This window comes from Panthera onca, chromosome B1 (assembly GCF_046562875.1).
Source record: "Panthera onca isolate mPanOnc1 chromosome B1, mPanOnc1 haplotype 2, whole genome shotgun sequence".
In the NCBI taxonomy this organism is placed as follows: domain Eukaryota; kingdom Metazoa; phylum Chordata; class Mammalia; order Carnivora; family Felidae; genus Panthera; species Panthera onca.
This window is the reverse complement of record NC_138342.1, coordinates 142,183,527-142,204,988: the sequence shown is the minus strand read 5'-3', so window position 1 is coordinate 142,204,988 and position 21,462 is coordinate 142,183,527. Positions and strand designations below refer to the sequence as shown.

General features: G+C 38.3%; 1 protein-coding gene across 1 annotated transcript in view; it reads right to left on the bottom strand.

Annotated features, from left to right (window-relative positions):
• Positions 1 to 21,462, bottom strand: part of CPE (carboxypeptidase E) — a 115,723-nt gene that overhangs the window by 26,387 nt on the left and 67,874 nt on the right. The window contains exons 2-3 of the mRNA XM_060653828.3: positions 8,149 to 8,345; positions 6,055 to 6,222 (exon numbers count right to left, since the gene is read on the bottom strand). Of these exons, the coding sequence (XP_060509811.1) occupies positions 6,055 to 6,222; positions 8,149 to 8,345 (365 nt within the window). The remainder of the gene's footprint in view (positions 1 to 6,054; positions 6,223 to 8,148; positions 8,346 to 21,462) is intronic.

Sequence of the window (21,462 nt, the reverse complement as noted above, 5' to 3'; positions counted from 1 at the left end):
CTTTTTTTATTAATTTGTAAGAGTTTTTTACTCAGTAAAAACATGACCATCTATATTATAGACACTTTCTAAGTTTGTCATTTGTCTTTCAAGTTTATTTCTTTCAAATTTAATAATGATAATAATTAAAATACAAAATATTAAGGTATTTATGTTGTCAAATCTGATCTTTTCTTTATGGTCTCTTCCTTTGTTTTTTTATTTTATTCATTCACTCAAAAGCTATTAAGTGGTCACCATGTGCCAGTTTTTCTATATAAGGCATTTAGAAGCTCTATCCCCCTCTAAAAATTATATATTTACCAAAGTTTTCCTTTATGAGGTTCATGTTTAGATAGATAGATAGATAGATAGATAGATAGATACATTTTATGTTGATTTATGCTGATATTTGTGAGATGGATTTGTCTCAATTTCATATATAGAATTTATCCTTTCTTTCCACAATGATCTGAAACATTCCCTTACCATATACTAAATTCTTACACATACTTAAATTTGTTTCTGAAATTCAAATTAATTTGTTAAATCCAGTTTAAATTTTGATTTAAATCAACCTTAAAAGAACATATATGGATCACTTAATCAAAAAAATCTTTAATCCAAAAAATGCATATGCTTTTCTTTGCGATGAATTTATGGTTTATTAGGCTCGACTGTTCAAAAAATGGCAATAGTGTCATATGATATGAGTGTAACACATTCTTTTAGGATGTTCTGCTTAAAGTTTTCATTGTACTATTGAATTTCTTGTCAATCCCCTTCCGTGTTCAACCTTTTCATTCCTCCTATTCACTCAAACCCAGTGATTGGTACTGACAATTGTTTCAATGAGTTGAGAAGAGACAGAAATCTCTGAAGACTTTAGGAAGAGGGTGTAACTCCACTATGCCTCGGGGGAAAATAAGGCAGGGTTTGGACAGGGGGAAAGGGGAGTGGTAAAAATAAGAAAGGAGAAGAGCACACTTGGAGGAAGTAGGCAAGCACCCCCCGGGGGCAAAGGACTGGTTTGAGTGGGAGGTCAGGAGGCAAAGCCATACAGTGACAGACTCTACTGTTGTATTTATTATTCACCTGAGAGGGTTCAAAACAGTGTGCATGTATGCTTCCATACATTCACAGATTGATACATGCATACAAAATAATTCTGGGGTGCTTGGGTGGCTCAGTCGGTTAAGCGTCGGACTTCGGCTCAGACAGGTCATGAGATCTCATGGTTGGTGAGTTCCAGCCCTGCGTTGGGCTCTGTGCTGACAGCTCAGAGCCTGGAGCCTGCCTTGGATTCTGTGCCTCCCTCTCTCTCTGCCCTTACCCCCCTTGTGTTTGTTCTCTCTCTCTCTCTCTCTCTCAAAAATAAACATTAAAAAAATTAAAAGATAATAATAATCCTGAAGGATACATGCCAAAATGTGAATGGCGGTCATGTAAGACTATAGGGTAAAGGGTTATTTTTCTCCTCATTTATATTTACTTTATCTTTTTGTTCATAATAACATATTAATTTTGTAATAAAAAACATTTTTAAGAATCACTTTTGAAATAAATTTTACAGTCCTTAATACACAAAATCATATTCGGCCATTAGGTTTGACCTACTGTTAATTCTTATATATACACTGTTGTTAATAGACGTGTTACCAGTAACACGTGAGTAAATTAAGTGAGTAAATTCCACAATTTGACAAATTAAACTCAGTTTGTCTTTGGCTATTAATAGAATGCTTTAGGCTGTCTAAATGATGAGATCCTCTTTGTACTGTAATTATGTCTTTAAGTAATCCATAGAGAAACTTCTGGAACACCTTCAAGATTAAGCCCCAACAGAAGCTAGAATCAATTATGACCCACCTTTAAAATTTCCATTTAAGAACTGTAAATAGAGCTCAAATGTTATGTTCTATAATTAGATGGCTTTGGCTTTTAAAATATATTAAAGCTGTATTTATTTCCTTTTCTTCACAACTCTAGCCACTAAAGACAAGTATAAATTTAATAAAATTGTTTGATTTAATCCACTCTGCTTTGAAACAATCCAGGCCAAGGCTCATGTACTAAACCCAGATAACAGTGGTGGTGACCAGGCCAAAGAGCTCAAGAACAGATGAGAAAAGACAGGAGCAAGAGAGAACTTTTATTCAGAGGCTCAGAAGAACAAGGAAACAGCTGGAGCACTTGGTAAAAATGTAGACTCCTCTTCATCACCCATTTCCCCAGGACACACACACCAGACTTCCTGAATCAGCATTCATAAAAATCTGCATGTTGGGGGGGGGGGGGCACCTGGGTGGCTCAATAGGCTAAGCATCGACTTTTGATTTCAGCTCTCTGGTCGAGATCTCACGGTTCGTGGTTTCCAGCGGTGTTGGGCTCCACACTGAGAGCCTGGTTGGAATTCTCTCTCTCTCTCTCTCTCTCTCTCTCTCTGCCCTTCCCCTGCTCTCTCTTTCTCTCTCAAAATAAACAAATAAAAACTTTTTTTTTTAATCTGCATTTTTAACCCCTAATTCCTACAAATCTGGACATTTAAAAACCATTATAAGGACAGATGGGCGGTTGCCAGAGGCAGTGTTGGGGGATGGGGAGGGAAATGGGTGAAGGTGGTCAAAAGGTATAAACTTCCAGTTATAAAATAAGTCATGGAGATATAATGTACAACAGGGTGACTATATTAATAATACTGTACTCTATATTTGAGGTTTCTAAGAGAGTAGATCTTAAATGTTCTAGCACAAGAAAAAACTGTATGTATGGTGACTAATGGTTAACTGATTTATTGTGGTTATTTCACAATATATGCAAACACCAAATCATTATGCTGCACATTTGAAACTAATGTTCTGTTATATGTCAACTGTATCTCCATAAAAATAAATAAATAAACATAGAAACTACTATAGGGATATAGAAGCTGAGAAGGAGAAGTCAGAAAAGGGGAAATGTGTAATAATATTAAGTAAATGCCTACTATATGTCTCCTACCAGGCACAGTCTAAACACTGTCTCAGTCTTAATGACAGAGATGGAAACAAGACAAGATGAGCCAGACATGAGCAATATCATCCCAGGATTATTAGGCAGGTTTACTGAAGATTTAGTCTAATGTAAACACACCTTGCTTCTGTTCCAGAAAAGAGACCAATTTTTTAATTTTTACGTATTTCTCTTTAATTTACCTTTACCCAGAAAAAGTATTGGCATTGAGATTGTTTCAATGAAAGCTCTAATTTTTTTTAAGTATCATGAAGATACACCTTTTAAGTAAGTATTGCTTAAGCTGGAAATAAGAAAATATCCAATACAGAGATTATGCAAATATTACACAAGCTCTATTGGGGAAGAGGAAGGTAGTGCTGACAGAAAATAATGGCATTGCACAAAGGCTGCCAATCAAATGTCCTGTCAACATGAACTTATTTCATAGATTCTTCTTTGCGAGGTGACAGGAATTGCTTTTCTCATTTCTCAGATTTGGTGAAGACAGCACAGGCAGGTTAATGCAAGCAGTGGGTAAAGTCTGTAGGCTAATATCAGCATTGGGCTCCCACAACAATTTTTCATTTCCTGCTCCCTCACAGCTTATCACACAGGACTGCCCTCTTTTCACCTCTGCTGACCCCACCCACTCCCCTGCCTTTCCAGCTCTCCCTTCATCCAGGAAAGATGCATGGGGACTGAGAAAATGCAACTGTATCTGTGAATCAGAAGCAGGAATGTTTAAGTCACCCACTCACCAGGTTCTACTAGAATCCTCAGCCCCTGCCAGCCCTTTTCTGAGACCAGTTTCCACTTGTAGGCATAGCCCAAGTTTCTGGAATGAATCCTAAATATAGGCAGGAGAGTTTTAAGAACTTTACACCAAGAATCCAGGACCCTCCTTATCTCCTGGATCCTCTCTCTGGTGCCCCAACCACATGATGAATGCTTGTCTGAAACCCCAGCTGTGGATTTTCAGATATTGTGATTTGCTTGCCAAGCTCGATTGCATTCATTCATAACAGATTTCCAGCCTGCTATGTCAGGCTCAAATATAAACTATAATTCTTGCAACCAAAAGACTGAAATCTAGAATTAAAAGGCAAAATAGTTATAGAAGTAATTATAACAAACACAAAGCTCTATATAATTGTAAGCACCACACTGAAGTATTTATAAAGAACATCGAAGAAGCTTAACAGGATCTGTCTGGAAGAGCTGAAGAAGGCTTCACAGAGGAGATGACATGGAAAAGAAAGGAAAGAGCATGCCAGACAGTTGGAACAACACATAAATAGGCATAAAATAATAAGAAAAGGGGGATGCCTGGGTGGCTCAGTCAGTTGAGTGTCTGACTTCGGCTCAGGTCATGATCTCACAGTTTGTGTGTTTGAGCCCTGCGTTGGGCTGGCTGCTGTCAGTGCAGAGCAGCCAGATCCTCTGTCCCCCTCTCTCTCTCTCTGCCCCTCCTCCACTCACTCGCTCTCTCACAAATATATAAACGTTAAAAAAATCATTAGAAAATGGTGTGCTTAGGGAGCAAAAAAGGAGTCGGTGGACTAGGTATATGGACTATGAGAGCCCAATTAAGGAACGGGTCGGCCAGCAGCTGCCGGACCCCAAGGGACACTTGAGCAGCCTTGGCATTATAGTAAAATGGAGAAATCATACTTTCCACATTCTCACTTAGGAAAGGTACAAGAAGTAGTTGGTGAGCCAAAGCAGAATGGCCTAGAAAAATCGAAGAGGAACTGAAAGCTGCCAACAGCGGTTCTCCACCTTTCCTCCACTATGGGCTCTATCTCTCTCCAGGTAACTGAAAACAACGTTCAAACAATATTGGTTTGAAGGAGCATCGAAGTTTAGTGGAGATGTCAATGCATCCATCTCACTCTGACGTACATAACACAGAGCACTGAGAAAGTATGCTGAAATAGTAACAGTAGTTCTGGGTCCTGACTTCAAGTACTTTATATCTATTAACTCGTTCAATCCTTGTAACCATCCTATGGGGTAGACATTATCATCTCCATATCAGATGAAGAAGCAGAAGCATATAGTGGTTAAATAACTTTCCAAAACTCATGCAGCAAATATGGAGCCAGGACGGCCAAGGTGGCTGCTTCCAGAGTCTCCATGCCAAGCCATCACACAATTCTGACATACTGAGTTTTTACTTTATCCTCTGGACAGTGGACAGCTGGCAAGGCTTTATAAGCAATGGGGCAGTAATCTGTGTATGAAGATCACTCTGGAGGAATTTGAGAAGATTGAACAGAATTGGGAGAGGCTGAAACCCAAAGCAAGAATAGGGGACTACTGTATTCATCAGAGCAGGAGACAGTGGGGGCCTGAACCAAAAAGTGGAATGAATTTGCAGAGTAGAGGAAACTGAAGAAGTGTTATGGCCCTCAAATCACTGGGATCCAACTGATTGCTGGTGGGTGGTAACAGTGATGAGAAAATCAAGGCTTTGATGATAGGGTAAATGAGAAAACACTGTTTTCTTATGGAAAATGTTTCTTTTTGAGGCCCTGGGTGTCGCCAGATAAAGGGACTCAGTGAGTAAGTAAAATAGAGAAAGAGAACTCCACAGGAGATCGGGAGTTGCAGAGATGGGTCTGCAGGGAAAGAGATAAGGGTAGCAGATTGCACCCTGAAGGCCAGCACTTAGCCAAGGTAGAGGAAGCAGGGAAAGAAGCTGAGCAGTAATTGGAAAGGCAGTAGAAGGGGCATGAGAGAGTGGAGTTGTGCAAAGCAAAGAAGGAGAAAGTTCTGGAAAAAAAGAAAAAGATCAACAGTGTGAAATGCTCTGATGTGCTGATAAAGCACCTCTGAAAGGCCGTGAAGACTTTTTAAGACACCCCCAACTGGGTTCTTCCTTCATGTCCCCACCCCACTTCTTATTCCCCTGACCCCCTGCCCAATTCCATGGTCTCCAGCCTTGACTTTCCAGGCACTGGCTAATTATCCCATACAAGCTTTAGTATTACTCTTAAGTCCTCCATTATGTTGAAGATATTAGAACACATTTCCTTAGGCTAGAGGACAGAACCCAGGAAAACTACACATATTCGCTACCTTCGTGTTTTGATCCACAATCTTCTTCAGATTTTTCAACAGATGATTATTTGGACCACCTTCTTTCTCATTCACATAAACTATCCTATCCAGGTCTGGAAAGTTCCGGTTCAGATCTATTCCCTGGGCATTGCTTCGACCCACAAACCAGTCCTTGAGCTCACCAGGCTGAAAAAGATCAAGGGGCAAAATAATAAGTTATTTAGTACCACTGTTACTATCTAATGAAGGTTTTCATTAATGATTTTTAAAATAATTTATTAAGATTAATTATTTCAGCAATATCCTCTCAAAGCTGCATTTTCACTCTCTTACTGACAAACACATGAAGGTATCAGGTTTAAAGTATTTGTTATGCTCATTTCAAAAATATTTTCAATGAATAATATTTTAAATAATAATATTTTAAATGTAATAATAATTACATTTAAAAGATATGTATCATCAAACTGCAAAAAATATCTGTGTATATTAGTAATAGATGATACCTTTCACAGCATGCCAATCTAGGGGCACCTGGGTGGCTCAGTCGGTTAAGCATCTGACTTCAGCTCAGGTCATGATCTCAAGATTCCAGGGTTCAAGCCCCACATCGGGCTGACAGCTCAGGGCCTGGAGCCTGCTTTGGATTCTGTGTCTCCCTCTCTCTTTGCTCCTCCCCCGCTCATGCTCTGTCTCTCTCTCTCTGTCTCTGTCTCTCTCTCAAAAGTAAAAAACACTTAAAAAAAAATTTATTAAACGAATCATGCCAGTCTAGATTTGGGTTTAAGTAAAATATTCATTGGCTTTGTAAATCACAGCAATCAATCTTTTTAGTATTCAAAAGAAATTACTAAAGATCGGAGGTTTTAAATGAGTTTAACATAAATTATTTACGTATTAGTAATATACCTCCCTCTTACAGTCTTCATGAACAATTTCATAGAGCTCTGTAAGTTCAAAAATTTCTGTTCAATTTTAAGCCCTTTATTCCAGTAATGGCATAATCTGGAAATTTAATGAATTTCCAAGACATTTAGCTATATTCCATAATGCATATTTCTTGTTTTACTATTAAATTATACATAATCTATGATATAGAGCTAATTCCCATATTCTTGAGATTATATAAGCCCAGATGACTTAGACTCTAAGGAATAAAAATCTAAAACAGAAAATAAAAATGATAACCTTTTTGTCCTTCTGTCTCACAATTCTGAATATAAATAATTATATTTATAATTATTAATTATAATAAATAATATTACAGTTCTTAAGATAGTAAATAATTTAATTCTCTATTATTAGAATTTTCCTTTTATCACTTTAGAAATTGTATCGATGTTATTTACAGAAATTCACTGTCTGGGTTTCTTACAATGTCAAACCGACAGATCACTGGATCTTTCATTTTTAGAGTACAAATCAACTTTCTACCTGGAGATAAGCATCCTATTATATACTTTAGTACCTTCCTATGAAATAAGAAAACTGCAGCTAAGGTTCTCCATACCTGTGCAAACAAAAAGGGAACGCATACCATATATTTTCTCTTACAATTTTGTCATTACTTCCCAGGTTCTCTAACAGTTACAATGTATTAAATTAATTTCATGTTTGATGTAGGAAGAGTTCTTGTTGTTGTTGTTTTTTACTTTACTCATCATACATAGACAAGAATTAAACATTCATCTGGCCAAAATATTTCTTCCTCGTTGTCAGTAGAGGGCGCTATGACATCACCTCATTCAGAGACAGCCATGGCATTACTCTTCAACACTTGGCAATAGTCCTATTTTTAGATTTTTAGAAGAAAGGAAATTTATCTAGTCACAAACGTGGGTGAATAAATATGATTTATTTAACAACAAAACATTAATTGAATATTGACTTATTAACAAAATTTCTCATTGGCAATCTCTGCTGAAGAAACTCACCCACCATCTCTTTCCTTCTAATTTTTTTTCTTGCCAGCAAGTTGAATGGCATGTCCCTTATATCCTCCTCTGCCCTCTATGTAAACTTCATATGAGTATATTACTTACACATAAGCACATAGGTACAAACATACGAAATGAAGAAAGCGTGCCCTGCTCTGAGCTGGCCAGAACTCACCTGAGATGCAGCCTTCTCAAAGCCATCGGGGTTGAGGGAAGGCATGATGTGGATACGAGTGTTGTGGATCAGCTTGACGATGGTCTCGTTCCCCTTTTGGTATTCGTTGCACAGGTATTGGGCCAGGAAAATGAGCAGTTCCCGTCCAACGGCCTCATTACCATGCATATTCCCAATGTATTTAAATTCAGGCTCACCTAAAAGAGCAAAAATCGATAGTATGGAGACACTTTCTATAGCTCCAAATGGAATACAAATGGCATACAGTTATGAGTATATTGTATATCTCCTAATTTACTACACATAGCTGACAGTTTCTTCTGCCTCCCGAATTGCTACCTAAGAAATCTACTTTAAATATCAAAAATACTCCAAATGCTTCTTTCCTTCCAATTCTCTCTCCCCAGCTTACCAGCTTGATAAGGACTGAACTGTGTCTCCTCCAAATTCATTTGTTGAAGCCCTAATCTCCAATGTGACTATATTTGGAGACAGGACCTTTAAGGAAATAATTAAGGTTAAATGAGATCATAAGGGTCAGACCCTAATCCTTTCAACAAGAAGAAGAGACACCAGCAATCCCTCTTCTCTCTCCCCAGGTGCATGGAGAAAGGCCATTTGAGGACACAGCGAGAAGACTACCTGAAAACCAGGGAGAGGTCTCAGAAATCAACCCTGCTTGTCCCTTAACCTTGAACTTCCAGCTTTCAGGACTGTAAGAAAATCGATTTCTGTTGTTCTGACTGTTCACCCAGTCAGCGGTATTTTATTAGGGCAACCCGAGCAGACAAATATACCATCCCACCCTCAATAAATAATAATATACTGCATGCCTCCTATTGGTTGAAAACTGAACTTTGCATTTTTTTCTTACTTAGTCCTCACCAAACATCTAAAAGTAGGTGTTATTTTATGATGAGCAAACTGAAGTTCAGAGTGCTTAAGAGGCCTGACCACAGTAACACAGCCCATGAAGCCAGGATTCAAAAACTGGTCTTCTCATTTAGTTAAGAGTCGTTGTTGTTGTTGTTGTTGTTGTTGTTGTTGTTGTTGTTGTTTTTCCTCTTTTTAATCCGAGTGATTAAAAGCATGAACTTCTGGAACCCGAGCGCATGGGTTCAAATCCTAGCACCAAGACTTACTGGCCAGCCTTGAGCAAGTTACTTTGGCTCTCCGTGGCTCTGTTTTCCCTATAAAAGGAGAGAATAGAGTCTACCTACAAGATTATTTTAAGAACCAAGTGAAAGAATGAGTATAAATGCTTAGAACGGTGCCCGGCAAATAACAAGTGTGGTGTTTTCCTTACATAATCTAATTTTTTCTTTACAAAAGCCCACTAAAATGGGAAAGACAGATATTTTTATTGCCATTCTTCTTGCACAAATGCAGCCCATAGAGGATACGTTTTGCTGAAGGGCTCAGAATTCAAACACAAATCACTGTGGCCCGTTTCTGCTGCTCTCCATTGCATTTTAGGAGGAGTAATAAAATTGTGGAGCAGAGCAGCAAATGATCTTAATTAATCCTGTTGTTCTGTTCCCTTCTGCTTTATCCTTCCCCCAGGCCCAATTTCTGCAGTGGAAAGAATTTTCCCACTTACAAAATCAACTAGAACTTCTCACCCCTGGTAAAAGAAAAGCTGGAAATATTTTTCTTCTGGAAATATGTTATCTGAACATCCTTTGCATGAGATTCCTGAGTGTGTGATTTAAATGATTACCTATTACAGAGAACCATGCCCTTGTGTGACCTTTCAGCCCGCACTTAAGCTAATCTTAATCTAGGCAGGAGCAGGATCAGTGCTATTTATATGCCCCTCATTTTTTTACTTTCAGTGAAAGTCGCTAATAAAACTACCCCCAGGGACTTGCCCACAAGGTATATGAGAAGAGATCTTTTCTTTGCTTCTGATTTCAAATGTCATAATAACCTTCTTCCTTTCTGTCAAACTCATGTGCTTTATACCTTCCCCTACTGGATATTAATCTGATTGAGGCACAAAAGAAACTGTAGCAGTCCACTACAAAAGAAAATAGAGATCAAACAGCCAGGGGAAGATTACAAGCCTCTTTGACAAAGTTATTGAGAAGACTGCACTGTGGGAGGCAGTCTGGTCCTGCCCCTCACCTAAGCACAGCTTTGCTGGAGGCTTCAGTCACTCAGAGGAGCTTGGCCCACAACCCAAAATAGTAGATTAACTCACTGAAATTTTGTATTACTTCTCTGGTTTAAAAAAAAATGTGTATATATATATCATATATATATGATATATATATATGATATATATATATATATGATATATATATATGATATATATAAGATATATAAGATATATATAAGATATAGATAAGATAGATTAACTCACTGAAATTTTGTATTACTTCTCTGGTTAAAAAAAATGTGTATATATATATATATATATATATGTACATACACACACACATACACATATATATATACACATTTACTCATTTAAAGGAGAAATAGCAAACTCATACTCGCTTAGCCCCCCAGTGTGTGTTTGGTCATCACAGTATATTTTATATTTGAATCTGAATGCTTCTGCAAAGAACTTGCTCTCTAGGCTCTGACACAGGCATTACCATCCTTATGGCCTCAAAAACGCCTAGTTTTCAAAGTCAGAAAATTTCCGATGTGATTTTGTTTCCTCAACTCTGTAGGAAATTTCTCTGAGAAGCAAATCTCCCCTAAAATGTCTCTTATATTTATGAGGAGATAGTAATAATAATGACAATAGCAATGCTTTAGTTCGACGTGAAGAGAGAACTGTAAAGGTCATTTTCTAGAAGACATTAATGTATGGAAATGGAATTCAAGGCACATGTGACTTAGCAAAAGAAAAAGGCAAGTGTATTTTTATCTTCCACTGTCTTCTGGAACAAATTAGATTGCTAGATAATGCCATCCCCAGAATACAGAAGAGCTGTGTTAAGCCTACTGACGTGTCTTGTGAGATGAAGAAGAGCCACACTTTTTAAATATAGCATCTGTTGGGGGCGCCTGGGTGGCTCAGTCGGTTAAGTGCTGACTTTGGTTCAGGTCGTGATCTCACGGTTTGCGGGCTCGAGCCCCGTGTCGGGCTCTGTGCTGACAGCTCAGAGCCTGGAGCCTGCTTCGGATTCTGTGTCTCCCTCTCTCTCTGCCCCTCCCCCACTCACACTGTCTCTCTCTTTCAAAAATAAATAAATATTTAAATAAAGCATCTGTTGGATGCACATGCAAAACTGGTGTCTGACACTACAGGAGACCCGAAAGCCAATAGAAGAGCGTCCCAAACTTCAAAGAATGTAGGGGCTGGAGGAGGACACAGATGTGCACACAAACAGTATTCGGCAGTGAGGCAACGATGAAGAAATGTTGGATACATAACCAACCAGCTTCAAGGTTCTAAAGTGGAAGGAATATCCCTGCCACCTATATGGCCCTCCTCCCTCCCACTGCCAAAATTATCTTTTCATGACACAACCCCCATTGGGTTTCCTCCATCTAAAACCCGTCAGCAAACTAGCTTCCCATTTGCTTTCACCATAAAGACCAAAATTCTCTACAAGGGCTTTAATTTCCTTGCAGTTCGGCCTACTGCACCTCCCTAGTCTCCATAGGCACCTCCTTCACTGGGGCTCTGGCCTCTTTACTTCTCTCCCACCCATTCTGCCTTCACATTCTTCCAGTCATGGAAAACTATGGTCTCCTCAGAGTATCTCTAGTCTAACTCCAGTTCTTCTGTTATGTTTAATACCTCAGTGTGAAAATATACATTAATCAGTGTGATTGTTCGATCTTGCACCCCCAGACTACACGGTCTGTCAGTCTTGGGATGGTGTCTCTTTTAGCTCACTAGTGCACTACTCCTACCCAACGTAGAGCCTGAAACACAACAAGAGCACAATAAATACTGACTAAATAAATCCATGAGTAAATGAATAAATGAAGGGTCTTGCTTTTCACTCCCAACCTCCCAGCAGTATCACCGACAGCAGAAAGTGCCCTTGAGATGCAGCTGGGCTGTGGCCACCTGAAAACTTTCTGGCACAGTGAGGAGGAAAATGAATAACTGAAGGGGACTTGAGACAGGGTCAGGGAGTTCGTGACTTGGGGGCAATATTTAGAGACCTCAATGCCTGTTGCTGTATCCGACATTCCCAGGCGGGAATGGAAATTCTCTGGGAATGAAAGCAGCAGTGTTGTGAACAGCTGATTTCCCAGGAAGAAGATTAATCTCCATGGTCACAAGAGAACCACAAAACCTCTAGGCAAGAACTCCCTAAGACTATTTTTGTTGTAAAGTCTAAACAAAGAGTCCTGGAGAGGCTTTGCTTCAGAATCCTTCATTTGGAAACAGAGATAAAATTGAAGACTCTGAACTTACAATAAGCCCCTCTAAGTCCGTTTACCTTACACTTGTTTACAGGACGACTGACGGCTTTTCATCAACACTTCATTTTCTTTTCTGTGGCTCTAAAGCCGTAGTTAACAATGGGCTGTGAAATGGAGGACGTGTGCATGCCTGTTTACGGTGTCCATACAGAACGAATCCCGGGTTTAGCAGGTGTATCATCTCCTGTGGACACAGTTGGTAACGCACACACACCCAGGTGTTAGCTCATCCCTCTCCTGGCAACGGGAAGCCAAGGCGGCAGGAACTACTCTTAGTGCAGTTGGAGATGGTCGATTTTACATTCATCTTACCTTCTGCACTCGCTAGCGAATTCATTTTCCTTTTTACACAGTGATTACCCTGAGTTCCTGATCCTGCAGCTGACGAATCATATTTGCGCAATTTGCCAAATTGCCAATTGCATTGACTCAGGAAGCACAGGTCCCCCTGTTGCATCAATCTTTCCACAATTTCACGTAACCATCAGTTTTCCAGTGACTGCACATGGCATACAGTCATCGATCAAGCCACGATTAAAAGATAATCACCTGACAAACCAAGCCCCAGCCTGGCTGGGCTTCTGTCTTTTCCATCTGCGTCACAGAACAATCAATGTACCTGCCTGGATTTGTATCCTCATCTCAACAAGAGAAGAATAACTGACAAGTATTTTAAAATAAGAGCCAAAGATTTACTGAAGTCAGAAATAAGTAAATTTCAAACTGGAGCAGGCAAACGATTTTTACGTTCCGTACTTTTAACTCTTCATTTGTTCCAATTGTTTATTAATGTGATTTGAAATAACTAAATCACTAAAAAAAAAAAAGAAAGAAAGAAAGAAAGAAAGAAAAGAAAAAAACTTGAAGAAATATCAATCGCTGCAGGAATAAAACACAAGTATTTTACAATCCCAGAAAGTCACACGCCTTAGGCTTGGCCCATGGGTAAAGGTTGAAGCTGACAGACTGACAAAGGCCCCGAATGGTAGGAATTGATGGCCTTAAAGTGACCGGAGAGCCTCTAAAGCAGAAGTTCACAGGCTCAGTAGGCTGAGCCAAAATAATTAATCATCATCATCATCATCATCATCAAATAAAGGGGTAAAAGTAAAGAAATCATACTGTCTGCCTTTCTTACAAAAAAAGAAATTCTACTTTCACTACCTTATTTGACCCAGTGGTCACCCTGTCTGTCTCTAATATTTTCTCCTCTTGGAAACAGCTGACAGGCTGATCACTTGGGTAGAGGACTTGATCAGATGACTTGTAAGGCCCTTTCAAATCTTAGAGTCAATAATTCAATGACTTCCACATGGGAAGAAAAGAGCAGAGGACAGATACCTAATGGAAAAATGAGATAAATGTAAAAACAGGTGGTAAACCGTGAAACTCTATGTAAGAAGTGTAGCATCATTATTTAGAAAAAGATAAGTAGGTTAAGGGTATTTTAAGAAAGAACTTGATTCTAGTAACAGAACTCTACCATCTTTCATTCTGTAAATAGAAATGAAACTCATCCTGAGATGAATCTATTCCTCCAACATCAAATTATTGCCAAAATGTTAAGTCCACTAACTCATCTGAAAGGTATACTTAACTCACTGATTTCACAATTCTTAGAGCTGGCAACAATTTCAAAATACATGTTCCTGGTGCGTGTAATATACTAAACACATTGCTGAATAACTATAGTATCCAAAAATAAAGTCTTATATCTCAAAAACATGGTAAAATGTGCACAAAACCAACGATTTTGAGAAATAGATCTATAAATAGCTATACAGGCAGTATAATCTCTGAACTGATTTGCTTTACAAATGGCTATGCAAGCAAGTTGGAACCATCTATGGAACAGATGGGCCTTTTCATCAATGATCTCCCTCTCTCAGTGGTAAACCTGGGGTTAAGACATTAGTGCTACTAATTGTTTCCACTTGCTTGACATTCTAACATATTATAGCTTGCAAATCATTCTCACAGAATGAACCCTGCAAGTTTCCTAAAACTTGTCAATAAATATGTCATTAATTGGCTCACGTTTTAGCACATTTTAGCGGCCAAAAATGCTGAGCATATTCCTAAAAAAATCTCCAAGGGTCAAATAAGTAACGGAAGAGGGTGGGTATAGACATGAAAATAGATTCTTCTTCCACGGAAAAGATGAAGAGAGAATAAAGAAGGAAGGCGAGAAAATAAACCAAAGAAGGGCAAAAGAAGAACAAATCAGTTGCAGAAGACAACACAGAGTATGGAAGATTATATTACCTCCCCTTGCTTCCTCCTTCATAGTCCTATTTTAAAATAACTAAATTTACATGACATCTTGAAAGTAAAATCTTACTTCATCTGATTTTTAATGGGCAGCCAAAAGAGAATGCATTACAGAATTTTCCTGCAGAGATGCATTCCAGAATTATTTTTGAAAATATTAGTTATGCATTAGCCATAACATGTAATTTTAAAGTTCTCTTACAAATGACATCTAGCATGTGTCTAGTAAGATCCTGAGGAAAGACGGATAAACAAAAGAGCAGAAGATACTCCTAGCCTTACAAGTCTATAAAAACAATGTCAGAGTTCCCAATATTAACATATACCTTTAATTTTTTAAATTAAAACATTTGTTTTTATACAAGTATCCTAGAAACTTTTTACAAATACCCATACTCAATGATGAGCAAGTAAATGTTTAACAACCAGCTCTGAGCTCTTTGCCAATTTCCATGGTATAAATACACCCATCATGGCCAATCTGAAGCTATCAATGTGAGGTCAGTCAGCTCACAAATTTCCTGAAAATTAAAAATAGGTCTCATAAACCAGTTGAAGACTACACACACCACTGCATATGGAGAGCAATCATTTGGAATATATGGTTTACAGTTTCTTCACCAGTTCTCCAGGAGCGGAATCTGAGGTCTAAGAAATCTGAAGGATTTTCAAACACATTATAAGAAATAAAACCATGGGGCACCTGATTGGCTCAGTCGGTTAAGCTTCCGACTCTTGGTTTTTGCGGGATTGTGATCCTGGGGTTATGAGATGGAGCCCCGAGTTGGAAGAGGAACCTGCCTAAGATTGTCTCCCTCCCCAGCTCGCATGCAGGCACATGCACACTCTCTCTCTCTCTCTCTCTCTCTCTCTCTCTCTCAAAAAAAACAAAAACAAAAACAAACACACACATAGATTTGTTTAAATATGTGTGTTTTTGCTTATTTATATTTATATATTTTTTTAGGCTAGCATCTACCATACTTTCATTATGTTTCATTTTATGCAGTAAGAATTAAAAGAGGTTTGAGTTTTTTTTCTATTGAGATAGAGCTTTTTACTAAAGCACTGCACCATTATCCATTCATTCTAGGGAGAAGGAAAGGAAGAGAAGAGTAGAGAAATTTTTTTTGGGGGGGTGGGGGGGCTGAGTGATTTATTCTAGCAGTTACTGATTGACTGGATTATATCACTCTTTGGTGTAAAGCTAATTATAATAAATCAATGAAAAAAATTTACTTTAACCTATGAAGTAGTTTTTCTAAAAATTTATCATTCCAGGTATTCAAAATTTCTTCTGTTCTTCCTATTGTCTTGACCTTCAAGTCTATCTTCACAATGAAAAAGGCAGTATAATTCCCATGCCCACTCACAGAAATCCATAGTTTAAAAATCACAGTAATTGATTATTTAAAATTAGTAATATGAAACTTTTTATAGTTACTATCTAAAGAAAGGCTAACTAGAAAAGTCTTAGATTCAAAAAAATCTTTGATTTGTTTAAGAGCATCGTGACATGAACATAGAACAAATTTTAATATAGAAACCAGATAAGGCAGAGATTATTTTAATGATGCAGTATCATGAAATCTTTCTGCAGATATTAATCACCAGGAAAGACAGAATTATTTTTAAAGTACTATAATAGTTATATCTATAACATCAAATGTTTATCAGAATGCCTTTGTGCAAGTATTTACAGAAAATGGATTCTGGACCTTAAAGCATCTTTTAGTAATTTTATTTTGGGGCACCTGGGTGGCTCAGTCAGTTAAGCATCTGACTTTGGCTCAGGTCATGATCTCATGGTTCATGGGTTCAAGCCCCACATCGGGTTCTGTGCTGACAGCTCAGAGCCTGGAGCCTGTTTTGGATTCTGTGTCTTTCTCTCCCCCATTCATTCTCTCTCTCTCTCTCTCTCTCTCTCTCTCTCTCTCTCTCTCTCTCCTCTCTCCTCTCTCTTCTCTCTCTCTCTCAAAAATAAGTAGACATTAAAAAAAATTTTAATCAAAAAAATAAAAAATAAAAATAAAAGTAATTGTATTTTACATAACTCTTAAAGGCTCTCTTGTCTTTCACCAGTATTTTTATTATATAAAATAAAATGTGAGGATTAACATATTTAAGGGGCCAAGAACAGAAGAGTTCAATGAACTGGCACCAGAAGACAGGGAAAGAAAACATAAATGGACCTGGTTTCTAGCAAATGATGACAATTCAGTCTTTGCTGGATCTCTCACTAACATATGTGGTTGTGATTAATGTGTCCGTTTTAGAAAATAATGTCCATGAGGAGTCATGTTGTAGCTTGGGAAGAGAAGTTTAGGTGCAGCATCGGGTTCCCAAAGGCTGTTGTGAGGGGAAAGGTCTGGACAATTCTGCAAAGCTCCAGAAGACAAAACTGGAATCGTGACTAGAAAGTCTAAAGAGAGAGTATTTAGCACAGCTAAAGAACAGACTTTCTTTCAGCTCAAGCTGTTGAAAGCCAGAACGGCTGTTGTGAAGTCATCAACTCCCCTAGAAGGCACAGAGTCATCTCGAAGCCATGCTGCAGAAGCTGGACTGGATGACCTCAGATCCTAGGATTCCACAGAAACAGAGCCTAATAGCTTTTCTTTGACAAACTATTGGTGTTTGAGCTTCTAAACTTGCCCTACACAAATTGTAGTTCTCAATAAATGTTACCTGACAGCTTGTACAGTTCTCTGGAACAAAGAGAAAAAGGTAGATCATCATCGTGAACTAAAACAAGATTACAAAAAAGTAATGGAAAAACACAAGTCCGTATCCAGCAATCACCACTCTGCATGCGTATGAAAAAGCAGCCCATCTTACTCCAAAGGTGATAGTGAAAGTGATGTCATCAGAACCTATGTGGGTGGAAAATGTCAAGCATTTCTAGCGACACGGATGAGTGGAGAAAAATTTCAGTTTGCTAATAAGCAGGTGAGTGGTAGCAATACCAACTACCTAAAACAGTATCAGCAGCACAAAAACTTCATTGAACAGTCTCCTCCCAGAAACTCCTTGGAACTTTCTTTTCCTTCTTCTCAGGAAGAAGATAACTCAAAGGTCAAACGGACTTATCAAAACATCTTCAGGTTGTTATTTTCTCAATCATAACTAAAGGCTGGCAACGCTAAACACACACTAGTATCAGAAGCAGTGGGCAATATAAGAGAGTATACTTTAGAGAGTAAGGAGCAAAACAGAGCCCTCCAGATCTCTCTGCATGCCTCAGCACCTTAGAAAGCCTGTACTAGGTGGTGATGATTCCCTTGTGGGAGGGCTGGGTCTCCTCTAGGTCTCCCGCCGGGAGATTATTCCATACCAGGGCATGCGTGAAGTATCCCCTTTTATTCAAAGTTGTTAAAGAAAACACTGCTGACTAACTGCTCTCTAGGTAAGAATCAGTTGTGGGCTTCTTACAAATACGGATTTCTGAGTGCCAGTCCCAAAGATCATACTTCAAGAGGTCTGAGAAGAGGTCTGAGCAACTGTATTTTTTTTAAAGATCTTGAGATGATCCTGATGCCCTTCTGGGATTAAGAAAGAATGATTTGGGAGTAGGTTCAGGGAAAGTCTAGTAATGGAGAGGAGTTCAATGATGCCAGCCGAAAATTGGGAATTCCAATGGTGAGGGTCAGTGGGATACAGACTGAGTAGGATGATAGCTCTTAATTTGAGTCATTGGAGCTTTTGTTAAAATTTGATTTAAACAAAAGTATGAGTTCTCTTCCCTCACATTTGCAAAAAAAAGTTCGCAAAACTATACAAAGATCTTACAGACTTAAGGAATTTGTACTAGACATTTAGAAGTCAGAATCTGGAAAGAGAGAAATCGCAGCCCAGATAAATATCAACATACATTTCTTACATAAGCTTGTTTCCTGATCCAGATAAATAGACTATTTCATGCCCTTCCTTACTGCAAATGGAACACAGCAATACGGCAGCAACAAAGCACTGTTCAAAAGAAAGTTAGGAGATTGGGGAGCATGGACTTAAAGAAGACAGACTTGGGTTTGAATTTCAGCTCTAACATGATATATCTAAGCTTTTGCAAATAACCTCTTCCCCAAGCCTCAGGATTCTTTTCTGTAAATTGGCTTACTAAAACTTATTTTGCTGAGTTCTTGAGAAGATTAAGTGAGAAAATATACAGCTTGAGACATTTTGTGCCATGCCCACAACCAATAGGTAACCAATAAATGGTTGCTCATGACTGACGCTATTAACATAATATAAACAATCTTCCATACTGGAAACAGATAGAAGCTAGAAGCTTCCAACAGTAATACAAGGTGGTCCTGGGATCTTTCAAAGAGCTGTGGAGCCTAAGTGAGTTTGGAAAATTAACCAATCCTTCTAGGAGTATAGATAAAAATATCAGCCTAGTGTTGACCTATTCCATAGGGCAGGCTCCTCAAACTTGGCTGTCAATCACCTGAAGATCCTGTTAACATGCAGATTCCAATTCAGCAGATCTGGAGGAGGGCCCGCCTGAAACTCTAATGAGCCCCCTTGTGTGTGTGTGCTGGGGTGGGGCGGGGAGGGGGGGGGTGCACTTGCTGCTGGTCTGTGGAGCACTCTGAGTATAGGAGGGCCTTTCGGAACCTCCAGAATCAAGAGTGGGGGATAGAGAGAAAAAGAAAAAGCAAGTGACTGACTTCCTTTAAATTTTTTTTAATGTTATTTATTTTCTGAGAGAGAGAGAGAGAGAGACAGAGTGAGTCGAGGAGGGGCAGAGAGAGGGAGGCACAGAAGCCAAAGCAGGCTCCAGGCTCTGAGCTGTCAGCACAGAGCCCGATGCGGGGCTTGAACTCACAAGCTGTGAGATCACTTGAACTCACAAGCTGTGAGATCACGACCTGAGCCGAAGTCAGCCGCTTAACTGACTGAGCCACCCAGGTGCCCCAAGAGACTGACTTTCAAATAACAAAAAGACTCTTTGGGAACTTGAGTGTTTTTTCTTAGTGTTGGCTTGCTGCAACCAACTTGTGTGCCCGCCCACCCAAAGGCACACAGTATAATTTTGGAGGCCGCTACATGGCCTCAGGCCTAAGATTCACTGTAAATGCTAAACTGCATGAACAAAAAAATATCTGCTGATGTATACTGAACCCAATGTTAGATACAAGAGGATGGTAGAGTATTACAGGACTTCTTGAAACATCCCTATACTGCTCTAGAACTCGTCAGATTATAGGAAAGTATATGGCTTTTCTCAATTTTATATCCAATATTTAAATTTTAAAAATACATTAAATAATTATGCATGGCTCTACATTTTTAATGTAGTTATGAATAAATTATGAATAGTCATGGATTCTTATAGGCTATGCAGTATCATATTTTGTGTATAATTCTCCCAGTAAAGTACTTTCAAGATTTTTACATATTGCACCTATCCTAATTTTATCTCCCACTCCATCTCACCCATCTTCTGCTACTCTTTTATTTATTTCTTTGGGGACTAAGATAAGCACTTGAGATTATTGTTTTCTTTCTTTCCTTTTCTTTTTCTTTTTCTTTTTTTTTTTTTTTTTTTTGCAATGAAAAGGAGAGGGTAGTACAATGAGGGGAACAAAATCTCATCCAAGGACAAGTTGGCAACTAAACAGATACACGCACTCCCCAACAAAGACTGAGATTTCTGATCCTATAATACGTTTTATTTTTTTATATAAAAAAATAATATGGAAATACTCTGCTAAATAAAATTTAAAAAAAAACAAATAAGGACAGTTACTAAGTATTAATTAATTGTCTTTAATTTCATTTGTCCCCAAGTAAACAATACCTACAACCCCAAAACATCAATATAATATTTTATATTGAAACCTTGTCATTTTTCTTGTTCATGATTCTTTTAAAGTTATTTAAGATTCTGTATTTGGATGGTGTGAGATATGATGTCCAAAATATTCTTATTGAAACATTTCTTTGTAAACAAAATAAATGGCTATTGGTTTTCAAGTGTAATGGTAAAAATAATCATCTATATCAAAAGTTGCCATTTAAAAATAATTTCTAAGTGCTTAACCGCTCAAAAAAAAAAAAAAGGATAAATAACTGTATCCCAAGCCCAGCAAGAAAAGAATTTCTTTTCTGGTAAGATAATTAAATAACAAAAAACAACCCAAAAAATCCTTCATGAAATTGCACGACACCAAAGCAAACGCACGAAAACTTTTACAGCTTTATCTACATAGTTTCATCGCATATCTCAACTTTAAGGTAGAAAGTACAGTTATTTCCTTCAAATATCTGGTACTCTCCTTTCATTATTTACCAATGACTCTCCTGTCTTCATACTCACTTCTCCGATCTATATATGTCTTATCCCCACAGCGTGTAAATATGAAAAGACATACCTAACAGAGCAAGAAGGGCAGTCATGAAAATTAACAAACAGAAGTCACAAAAAGAATTAGATCCCTCCTTAGATAAACTGGTATTCTGGAAAGCAAAATTAGCAGCTCAACGTTTCTGGTGTCACACGTGAACCCATTAACACACACGGCAATGTTCAAATGTTTATTAACCTCCATCTCATCTTATCCTTCTTCAACTCATGGTATACATGTAGGCATTATCATTACGACATCGTAAACACAGACTAATCATGTCACAACTATACCG